An 11,993-nucleotide genomic window follows, 5' to 3' on the forward strand; every position below is an offset into this window, starting at 1 on the left:
AGCACTGATTGTGCCACCAACATAAGTAACCCTTCAAACCTGGTCAGGCCTGCCTCACCAATTTTAAACTGCCAGGTTGACCTGGCAAATTAATCTACTTTAAAGAAGGTGTGACGCGCAGTTGCGAGTCACCTAAGCGCATGAAAATATTGAACCTTGTACCTTTGACGTGATGGATAGAATTATGAAGAATGAACAGAAATAAATCGAATTAATTACTTTAAAGACTTTTGAGTACGTGAATAATGTGGATCACATATGCGCATAAGGCTGTGCAGCGCTTAGGTGACTCGCAACTGCACGTCACACCTTCTTTAATGTATTTACACATGTGCATTTGGGACGGGGCACAGTAGGGCGTATGCACGCCAAATTGGAGGAACTAGAGCAAAGATGAACTTTAAAAACAGGGGTGTGCTTCAAGACGTTTTTTGACAATAAATTAATCTACTTGCCAGGTCCTAACCTTCTCTTTTATTACATGTAAGGCACCACTAAGATAGGCCGTAGGTAGCCTCATGGACAGGGTGCAGTATCCTTAAAAGGTAGGACATGAGCTTGTGAGTTTTACATGTTCTGGTAGTGAAAAACTGCTGAATTCGGTTTTCACTACAGCACGGCATATCTCTCCTATATGTTAGCACTGGAGCTGCCTTATAACATCTTATAAGTGTATCTTCCAACTGGGAGCAGATAGTGTTTTGCATCTCTGGGCTCACAATTTTAAAGCGCATCTTTTAATGAAGTTTGTTTTCAATCGATGTTCGGAAATGGCACTTTTACAAAGTTGTCATTTTCTTACTTAACCATTCTGTGCCTCTGCCTGTCCCTAGAATACATGTCTGAGTTGGATGACAGTTAAGCTTTGTGAATTCTCTCTAGGCAGTCATACACAAAGGGAGCTTAGGTGTTCCCTGTATATTCTAATGTCCCATCACCAGGCTGATGGGCCTTCCTGAGCTAGAATGGAGGGAGTAATTGACACTTGCACCTGATCGGGGCTGCGCCTTTCCCCATACAGAGAGCCGTGTACCCCCTATAGTGTGTCTGAAGATGGGGCTAGAAAAGGCAGGGTCTTGTGCATCACAAAGACCTTTCTTTTAAGTCTCCATAATTCTAACGCTAAAATGGGCATAAGTACTGGACCTCTGACACCATATACCCAGAACGCTTCTGGACTGAGGACATTCTGCCAGGAAGAAAGGCTGTTGCCTCTTGTCTGGTAGTGAGAGAACTGAACTTTACTCTCTGCATCCTACTTTGTAGTTTTTCCAAGGGCTTGACTTAGCCTGCCTCCTGTTGCTGAATTCTCAGGAACAACAAAAACTTCACCTGCATCCTGCTACCAGCACCTGTGCTCCTGTGAGCCCTGTTCTGCCAAGTGGTGCCCAATCCAGTCCTGGGCCCTTAGAGCTAAATTTAGTGCTGCAATCAAAAATCAATGCATCGACTCCAAAGCGTCCGGTTGGATCTAGCACATCCCTGCGAAACGGACACATCGCCGCTACCTGCACCTAAGCTGTGGACAACGTTTACCGAGTGCATGACGCAACTACCTCAACTTTCTACGCAATCCGACTTAGTTGACGCAGTATCTCCGAAGAATCGCTGGTGCGAGAGTCTCGAGCACCGCTTCACCAAAGTTTGTGACGCATTGCTGTGACTCCTCCGCATCCCATGCCCTGTGTAGCTTTCAACCGACACATTGCCTTCAGTCCAGCAGTTCGACTTCGACGCCGCAGAATCGATGCACCATGCTCTTAACATTGAAGCATCGCACCTTCAGGAACCAAGGCCTTGCACAGTAACCAACGCATCACCGTCCTGGAGCGGCAAAGCTTCAACAACCCTGCACTTGCTTAAGGAACAGAAGCATCACCTGCATCTGCAACGCCTCACCCCCTGTGTGTGGCACATCCTTTTTGATTTTCGATGCATCCAAGGTACTGTAAGAGAGTCTGCTTGATTTTTGTATCTGATCTGCGCTCCATTGTGGTCAGACTGAACTTTTGGACTTGTCCTGGTCAAGCTTGACCAGATAGCGTCCGTTGGAGCTATGGACTTCTAAGTGCGCCATTTTGATTTAATCTTGAAAAATTATTATCTTAACTTGTGTATGTTGGATTTTTGTAGTTTTGGTCTTGTTTTACTCAGATAAATATTGGTGATTTTCTAAACTGGTGAGGAGTACTTTTGTGGTGTTTCCTCTGTGTTAGTGTGTGTGTGTGTGTGTGTGTGTGTGTCTGTGTGTGTGTGCGTGCACACAAATACTTTAAACATTGCCTCTTTAGTTTAGCATGACTGCTCTGTGCCAAGCTACCAGAGGGTGAGCACAGGTAAACTTTTAGTATTTATCCGGTGTACTTCTGAACGGTGCTGTTTGTTTGGTTGTTTTGGAAATTTAATAAAGTTGATTATTAAAAAAAAAAAACTTTTAGTATGTACTTCATTTACCCTGACTAGAGTGTGGTTCCGTACCTGGACAGGGTGTAAACCTCTACCAAATAGAGACCCCATTTCTAACACTCAGCAGCACCTGTGAGTTCACTGCTCCAGGGGACTTCTCACTTTTAATGCAACATCAGACTCTGGGGAGTCTCATCATTTAGGCTTCGCCGAATAAGGTGAACCTCAGTGCTTTAACTACTGCTCCGTCTGATAAAGAATCTATGAAGATTGATGTTCTAGGTGACTGCTTTTTCTTCTGACATTTTGATCATACATTAATTGAGTGCCGTTTGCCTTTTGTATGCATTCTTAGGCTATTACACGCACTCACATGCACTTTGGGACATGGTGATCAGGATCTTGCCCGCTCTCCCTGATGACTGGGATTCATTTGCATAAACCATACATGATGGACTGGATGCGGCCAAATACATTCTTAGGGCTGGCCTGGACACTGTTGTTGGTGTAAACCCTTCCATGAGCACTAGCATTGTTGTTAGATGGCATGCCTGATGTGTGCTGCCAGTACTCTGGAGACATCCAGGTGTCCTTGAAATATATGTCTTTGACTGAGCCAGGCTTTTTGGAGCAAAGGTAGATTTGGTGCTTTAAGGATAGAGGCGCAATGATCTGCTCCACCGCACTATTTTCTCCCTCCAGCTTGCCAGTTCCACCAAGAGTCCCAGAAAATCTAGGGTTATCTGACGGGCTTTACCTACCAACAGAGATAGCCCTTACAGGGTGTCTGCAGTCTGTTCACTCTTTTCATGCCTGTAGAAGGAGAAGTGTTGGCAGAGGCTGGGGCCACCAACAGATGCATCAATTCTCATCCTCTCTTCATTGCCTATGGTGGCCACTGCCAATACACTTTCCTCTTTAGTTCCCCCTCCAGAAGTTGTATGCAGCCACAAGGGAGCAGAATCAAATTTTGCCTGACCTGCTGGTATGCATATACTTCAGATCAGTGGTTGCTTCAAATTGATAATTTTGTTTATGCTTTTCCCTTAAGGTACTCCTACACACAGGCAACAGTTGTGGCAGAGAAATCTGCCATCCTAGCCAGAGAAGTTCAAACTCTGCTTAAAAAGGGTGCAGTTAAATTGTTGCTTGAGGATCAAAGGGGCAAAATATTATTTCTGGTAATGCTTAGTCCCCAAGAAGGACACAGGGAGTGTGTTTTAACAGCTCGCCATTCATCCATGAGGTCAATCTACTCTGGTTTCTGGTCTAAATGTGTCACCTACTGTTTGAACGGACAGGTTGATCCTCTTTTTTCTGGAGTTTGATATAGGGCAAACTTGACCCGGTATTGGGTATCAGAGCGCTTTACAAAGCACCAGTTGCGTTACATGAGGACACATTCACTTTTGTTAGGCACGGGGAGATTAAGCGATTTGCCCAAAATAACCGGATGTTCAGCGTCATTGCTGAGACTCAAACTCGGTTCCCCAGATACGAGGTCGACCACCCTAGCCGTTAGGCCAACTCCTCTCCTTCAAGCAAAACTGTTGGATGTTCTGTTTGTTTGATTTTGTTTTAGCCCAGCAAGGCAATGCTTTGGTCACAGTTAAGGGTTACTTATTAGACATTTTAGATTTTTTTTCATTGACTCTATCAGCCTTCCATAACTCAACTCACCTGTTGTGATGCATTTCTTAAAATGTCTTTTGCTTGTTTCTCTTATGCCGCAATGGTACTTCAAATGAATCCTTACCTCATTGATGTGTGCACCGTTTAAGACTATGCACAATTGGACCCTGAGGCTTTTATCACTTCTTTCTCATAGCCATCACTTCTGTACATCGTCCAAAGGTGGTGTCACCTTTTTATGTGGGACAGTCCATTACTTTCCTCAAGTTTTCTCTTTGCAGGTTCTTTACCAGTTGGATCCTAAATGGGCTATTGACAGGCGTAAGGAGTACCGAGAAAGCAAAGTGGATTGTCCATTGTATTAAGCTCTGAAATGGTGTGGGTAAAAAAATCCCCTAAGCACTTTGGCTAAGGGCATTTCAGTGTTTGACATCTGACAACCTGCTATGTGGATATCTGTCCATACCAGGATCATTTTCGTGCTTGGTGCTGCAGGATCATTTTCGTACTTGGTACCTGGTGGAAGTCAACTCTTAAGACCTACTATCTGTGGGAGACTACTGCTTATTGATTGGAAAGAGGAGGAATCTGAGGGTAGGAGTATATAGCAGAAAAACAAGTTACTTGTCTTCGGTAACAATCTTTCTGGTGGACACTTGCCAATCCTCATATCCCTTATGTGGCATAGAGTTCAGGTAGGTCATAAGGCTCCCATTTAGAGATTGCAGATTGTCATCATTTCAGTTTGTCTTAGGCTTTACATTTGATGACATGAAAGTAATGTCTAATATACAGCATGCAGGTATGGTGACTGTGTGCGGCTCTGTGTCGTCACTTCTGGAAATAGTTCAGAGCAGCTACAGAGTCCGATGGCACCACCTGCTGGTGTGTGAGATACTGCAGGAAAAAATTCTGGATCCAGTCTGATGCTTGGATGCCTTTTCTGTAAGATAGACTAACCTCTTCTGTAAGACAGACTAGCCACTAACCAGAAAGCGTTATGGAGGGGAAGTAAGATTTTCATCTCGTTCACTCTCAAGAACAAATAGAGTAGAAATTGACTTGAATTATCCGAAGAGATTAGCCGATTTCTTTGTCTAATAATTACTCACATTATTTTTTTTGTCTTTTGCATGATACATTAAAATCTGTAATGCTGAATTTGACTATCCAAGTAACATTTGCTTTTTTTGTTTTGTTCTATTAGGTTTCTACCCTATGTAGGGATGGTTACTATTATAATGAATGATTATCCAAAATTTAAGGTATGTGTCTAGCTTTTTACACATGTTTTTGGGAATATCGAGATGTTTACAACCGATCAGTCAATATTTTCGTATTATCCTAGAAGGTGAGAATAGGGGTGGAGGTTTTCGGGTGAATGATTATTCATGTTTAATTCATGCGGTATACTTGTTACAGAAACACATTCAAGTAGTGACTATTGCTTACTGTTAGAACAATTCGTAATTAGTAATCAAGTCAAATAATCTTTATTCGCTACATTTCTGCAGCATATAAGCACCAACATGCACTACATAAAAGAACTAATCATAAAAGACAAAAATGTAAAACAAGCCCAAGACCAATACATTTTACAGCTCTTATCTTTAACACACATTAATATAAATAAAAGGCCTGAATCACGTAATCACATTAAAATTACACGTTTCTGAAGATTAAGAACCTGCCAAATAAGAGGTCATGGCATAGCATATCAGAGGGCAGTGTAATTTTTGTAAAAACAATAAGGCTGGTCTACGCTGTCTAAATTTAAAAACATTAAATTGGGGGGAATAAACATTTTCTTCTAGGAATAGGAATATCGTAAAGTGTGCAAAAGATCATGATGTGCAAATTGTATTGGGTGGAAACCCCATCAGAAGGACAAAGACTCAGACTGGACTTGATCCAACAGTTCGCTGGGTAACCTACCATGAGTGGTAGTAGATTAAGGCGAAATCTGGTCAGCACATAGCAATGTTGTATATTTTTTAATTGAAGATAAATAGAATCCATTATCCCTGTTTTCAGTTAAGGTATTTTTCAGTTGGATTGTATTCTTCTGCAGATTCGTTCTCAGGACAACTTTTGTAATAACATGAAACTGTTTATTGACTCTTAAGGTTAAACGGTTGGTTAGATGGTGAGCCACACAACAAAGTTAAATAACCTATCCTAATGGATATATATATATTAGCATGTTTGAAAAAGTCACCAGCAAGATCAGTGAACGGGAATTTAGACGCTTATGGCTAGTTACACGCTGCATCCTAACCCAGCAATTTAAAGCAGTAGGAGGACAAAGGCCATTCAAGCAGCTTTCCTCTCAGTAGCTTGGCAGATCTTCGGGTCTTACTCTTGCCAGAGGTGATGGGTGTTGCAGGACTCAATAAAGAATGATACCGAACAGTTAAGCAATTTCTAACTTAAGGTCCAGACAAAAGGGGGTCTGATAATAGTTAATTCTATTAACCCGGTTACACAAAAAAATGATGTAAGAATAAGAAATACTCCAGCCTTTCATCATGTTGGGGAACTTGATTTTGCAATTGGTGCTTGCAGGCCCATTAAAGTCTTTCAATGACAAACTCAAATATATGATAACCTAACTGTTTTATTATGTAATATGCCATTCGCACATATTTCTTTTAAGACTGTAGTGGGTTTGTTTATGACGTTTAACTATATTCACATGCCATGTCTCCTGTCTTCATTAATGTAATCTCTTCACCAGAGTTTGAAAAAATCCACAGCGTATCCAATTTGCTGCAAATATACAGCGTGTGTACTTAAAATGAGAAAAGATTATTAACACTGCATCATTTTCCATACTGTAAGGTGCAAAGTAGCTGCATTAAGAGAAGAATGATACTGTAATATATAGTTATATTCTATATAATAACTGTATTAGGTAATATAGTCTACAAAGATTGACTCAATATTCCAGAAGAGTCCTCACTTCATGCCACAGTGGTGAAGGAGCTTCTATTGAGTGCTAGTTATGCATATCACTGTATTCCTCTTTCATAGTATTGCCACATTACCAAGCCACCTGGAAGGCATTTAGTATTTTGGCTCGAGATTAATATATTATTATTTAAAGATGTCCCCTCCAATTCGATATTGTTTCTCAGTATTTCAGTTTCAGTTTAAACTTATAAACATGGGCAAAACTTCACAGAAAGAAAAATGGCCTGAGCCACTGTAAACAAGAAAACATGGACACACATTCTTACTTACTAGGAAGTAAAATACCATACTAAGTGTATGAAATGACAGAAAGGGTGATGTTATGATGATGTGATGATCAAGCGTGGAGTGAGACTCACTCAGTGAGACAATGCACCAAGGTGTGAGACTAAACACGCAGTCAGACTCCGACAACATGTGCAGCTCCGTTCAAACGTGTAGGTTCACCGAGGCTGGAGTGGGTCTATGTATCATTGTGAGACCTATGCCAGCCTAGTGAGACTGTTCATTATTGTGTAAGACTCCACTAAGCAATAGACTCAGGATTGCACGCTCAATCAATGAGACTGCTCCTAAGCCTGTAAATCCATTAAAGGCTGTGGCGTCTGGACCAGTGAGGGTGCAAAGTCAGGTTACCTTCAAGATTGTATATTATACAAGATGGTTTCTTACTCTCCTACTCCAGGGGGTCGCCTTTTGAAATTGTCCAAAAACTTCTCATGAGATCATGAAGGAATAAGGACGAGTTACTTTTAACACCGCTCTCTTGCACATGATTCTTGTACATTATAACTCGTTTAAGAGGTCTTCCTGCTCTTTACTATACTATTTTAAGAGGCTGATTTTAAAAATAGCACTTACATTCAGGCTTAAGGTGTATACTCGCTTTCCAGAATCCCGGTTCAAGAGGTTGACTCATTTTGCCTAGATCTTTTGAGGAAATATGATGGTGTAAGGACAGGTTAAATTAAATTGAGCTCTTTTGCACGTGATATGTGCACTTTACTACCTTGTTAAAGTGGTACTCATCTGCACTAACAAACAGCACTTCACTGGTTGGAAACAAGGGGCTTAAATAAAGATAAACTTGCCCTAGTAAAGTACAGGGAAAGTGCATAAATAGCCAATAGGGTCTGCTGGCCATTTTAGAAACAGGAAGCCCGAATTGCTTTTTCATCAGCCACTGCTTTTAGTATCTGAAAAGTGTGTCAACATGTTTTGTTTCATGCTCTAGACAAGTGTTTTAGAAATATTTTTTAAGTCCAGTAAGTTATGGAGATTTTCAAACTGTCGTTTCCTTCTTTAAATGAATGATTATGTAGTAGATATGTGTTTTATGAACTATGCAAATAGAATTGACTTACCTCTGCTGGCAGGCGGGGATTAGAGTGCAGCAGGGGTCCAAGTTGCATAAAAAAAATAATGGGACTGGTCTTATTCACAGGGACAATCATATTCATTCCTTCTTAACCCCAAAAAAAGTAGGTCAACAAAAACATTGTATAATGGCACCTGGTGGAGTGAGATGGTACTTGGGTTCTGCTATAGGCGAGGTATAAACACTAAAAGAGGCATGACAAATGCATGCCATCAACAAATAGGATGAAAGAATAGAAGAGTGACAATGACGCCAGTAATAGCAAGCACAAAGTAAATACAGCATGTCTCAAAGTGACAGCCCATGCGCTGCCTAGGCTCGACCTAAATAAAAACGGGGTTCTCGCCTCTTCTGAACATCTGTGTGAAGCAGTGGGAAGACATACGCACACAGGCTGTACACACCAGGATAGCAGTGTGCAGGCTGCATCAACTATTGTTGGTTTACTGAAGTGAAAATTAAGAAACCTACAGCAATATTTGGAGTTTTAAATCTTTTTCAACGTAGTTGTAATTGTAGTTCTTTGATGATCACTGTAATAATTGATTTTCAGCATTTATTATGCTACATATGTTGTTGTAGGCATAGCTTTCTATATTGTTATAGGCTTAGGTAAACCTATTTCCAAAATATTGAAACCTAATATATTTTGTTTTCTTTGCAGTATGCGGTATTGGCAATAATGGGTGCTTTTGTATTACTGAAACGGGAATCTTAACAGAAGATGAAATACTTGTGCCTACTGTGGATGGAACATTATAGAAACTAATATATTTGCCATGGTGTGCTTTCGCTACAAAAAATAAAAGCTGTATGAACAGGTTCTCACCCAGTAAATATTCTTTTGGATTAAAGAACGGACCATACGTTTTTGTGAATTCTCCAATTTTATTGTGAATTTCAATGACAAAAGAAATGTAGTAGTTCGATGTCTGTACCATGTAACAGTTTATTTTGCATTGCTTGAATATACTCTACCTAGTTCGACATTTGAGTGAATGAATGACATCTTGGCTCTATCAAAAAACAACAAAGAAAGGGCGACGCACTGAGACCAGGATCGACTAACAAAAAAATAAATGTTTTGCACCTCTTCCTCAAAGCCACATGACCAGTAATAAATTTTATCCTTCTACAATTAAGGATGAACTAAGGCATCTCCTGCCTATTCTAGATTTCTTCACACTAGAAGACAAAAATCATTTTTGTGAAGCTTAAGATGATTGATAAAAGATGATTTCTTCATGGTATAGAACACTTGATGCATTAAGCATAAGGTCTTGAATATCTGGATTTCGGGCAACCAATGCAAGACTATTTGGGCCTGTGATGCGCTGTGTAGTCCTTTTAACCACACAACCCAGTTTTGAAATCCTCTGCAGCTGAATGAACAAGTTGCAGTAGCCTAACCTGGACATGATACAAGTTGCCACCACATGCATGCAAAGGTTCTGAGAGAGGAACAGTAGTACCTTTTTCTAACACCCCAAGGTGGCAGAAACAGGTTGACGTACCTGAATTAATCTATGGTTCTGAAGATAAATGCGAGTCTACAACAATGCCAAGTGACTTGACCTTGCCTAAGAATATAGGTCACATAGAATCCAAGCATCTCTCCAGGTTGTTGCCCACCAAAAGGATTTCTATTTTACTCCATTCAGTTGTAAAAAACTTTTTAAACAAGCATTGGCATAGCCAATAGGTCTCGCCTTTGGGACCTTATAAGTATTTAGTTATGCAGCACAATATCCTTACTGCAACAACATTAACTGTTGCATGGCTTAACACTTATAAGGTCCCAAAGGCGAGACCTATTGGCTATGCCAATGCTTGTTGTTTTACATTACCAAACTCATTTATTTGTGTTTGTGGCGCTGCAGTGCCGGGCATCCATTCTTCATGACAAATGGTTGGAGCCAGGAAACCGCACCGCCGTCGCTTTAAATATTACTGTCTCTAATTTCCAAGACAAATATAATGCAAATGTTTAGAACCAAACAGACGCGGGCAGCGCTGAGAAATAAACCCGGCTGCAATTGTTTAAAATTGAATGTGTTGAAGATATGACTTGATGGCTTTCTGCGAACATCCATCAAAAAACATTGTTTACAAGTATGGAATGATGCATAGTCTCCTCTGGGATAATTACACTGAATTACAGCACTGTACATTGTGTGTATCCTCTGCCCCCCCCCCGTTGCAATGTAATCATTATTTCATCGTAAGAATTTAGCAAGCATAAACCAACCATGGTGGGATCTGAGCAGTTTACACAGCACCAATTAAAATTTCCTTCTTTTAAAAATGTTCTTATGTGTTTTGTTATGTGGTTTTCATATTGCGGGGGTGGGGGGGGGGGATTCAGGACTTAAAAGATCTGATCTCATGACTCTGAGACAGAGGAGTTCGAAGAAGTCGGGGGCACGAGAGACGACTAGGCAGTGGGTAGTAGAAAGCTGGAAAGGGTGAGGAGACGGAGGGAAAACAGCACAGAAAGAGGCCACTAAAAGAGCCACCACCGACAATCAGAAAGAGACGAAAAAGGGAGATAAAGGGGCCACACCAGCCAGTTCAAACACACAACGTCTGATGTTTAAATGAAAATAAACGAGGGGCGAAAAGAAGATGAAAGGTAGAGATTCAGAATGCGAAACAAAGAAAGCAGACCTCAAAAAGAGAGCGGAGGGACAGAGAAAGAAAAGATAGAGTTGGAGGGAGAAGAAGGGACGAGGAGAGATAACAGCGGCAGAGAGTGGGAGGCAGACACAGAGAGGGAGTCTGCGCTAGTGATGGAGAAACAAAGACATCCCCAAAGAAAAAGGAGGAGACCGGAAAAAATAGAAACAAGCGTGAGGGAGGGTGGCATGGCCCCGTACCCGTGGTACGTGCGCGTGCAGTCTGCTCATTTTGGAAGTACGTACTCGTGCTTGTGGCACGCCCCTGCTCACTCCCGCCAGGTGGAGGCCGCCACAAGCACAGGTATGTGCTTCCAAAAAGAGCAGAGCAACTGCTAAAGGTCCTCCTATGCAGCGCTGCATAGGCGAGCCCTAAAAATTACAAGACACTCCGTTATGAACCGAGGCTAGGCAGTTGTTCTTAAGCTTTACTGTGTTTGATGAGGAGTCCGACGGCAGATATTTATTTACGTTCACCTTTGCTGTCATATGTCGTACTCCACTACCCCCCCACCCAGCCCCGCCTCAATGCCCCACAGCGTTACCTCTGCGAGCCGCCACTGCCATAAAGTCCAGTTTCCCTAGGGTGATGCAACACAAATGGGCGGTGTACGGTATTGAATGCATGTGTCAAATCCAGTAGCAGCAGCGCTCAGAATCTCCTGATCCATAATTTGTTTTAGCTCCTCATGGCCAGAGCACAGGCCATTCCAGTGCTTGTACCGGACCAAAAGCCAAACTGCCAAGGGTTTAAACAGTCTGTCTCTTCTACATAAAAGGCTAGTTGCTTCACTCCTGTTTGCTCAGTGACATTCCTAAGTGTATGGAAGCAAGGTAGTAGGGCTGTCGTTCTCTGCCATCCTCTAATCTCATTTTCTTTCTTCTCAACTCGCTTCTGCTTGATTAGACACAATAGCAAGGGACAGGTT

At 41.6% G+C, this 11,993-nt stretch overlaps 1 protein-coding gene across 2 annotated transcripts in view; it reads left to right on the forward strand.

The window, feature by feature from the left end:
- Positions 1-10,698, forward strand: part of SEC11C (SEC11 homolog C, signal peptidase complex subunit) — a 195,138-nt gene extending 184,440 nt beyond the window's left edge. For both annotated transcript variants that reach the window (XM_078674897.1, XM_078674896.1), the window contains 2 exons: positions 5,246-5,303; positions 9,054-10,698. In XM_078674897.1, the coding sequence (XP_078531023.1) occupies positions 5,246-5,303; positions 9,054-9,107 (112 nt within the window). In that variant the 3' untranslated portion in view covers positions 9,108-10,698. The remainder of the gene's footprint in view (positions 1-5,245; positions 5,304-9,053) is intronic.
- Positions 10,699-11,993: the final 1,295 nt, after the last annotated feature.

The sequence above is a fragment of the Lissotriton helveticus genome, chromosome 2_1 (assembly GCF_964261635.1).
Source record: "Lissotriton helveticus chromosome 2_1, aLisHel1.1, whole genome shotgun sequence".
Taxonomy (NCBI): Eukaryota; Metazoa; Chordata; class Amphibia; order Caudata; family Salamandridae; genus Lissotriton; species Lissotriton helveticus.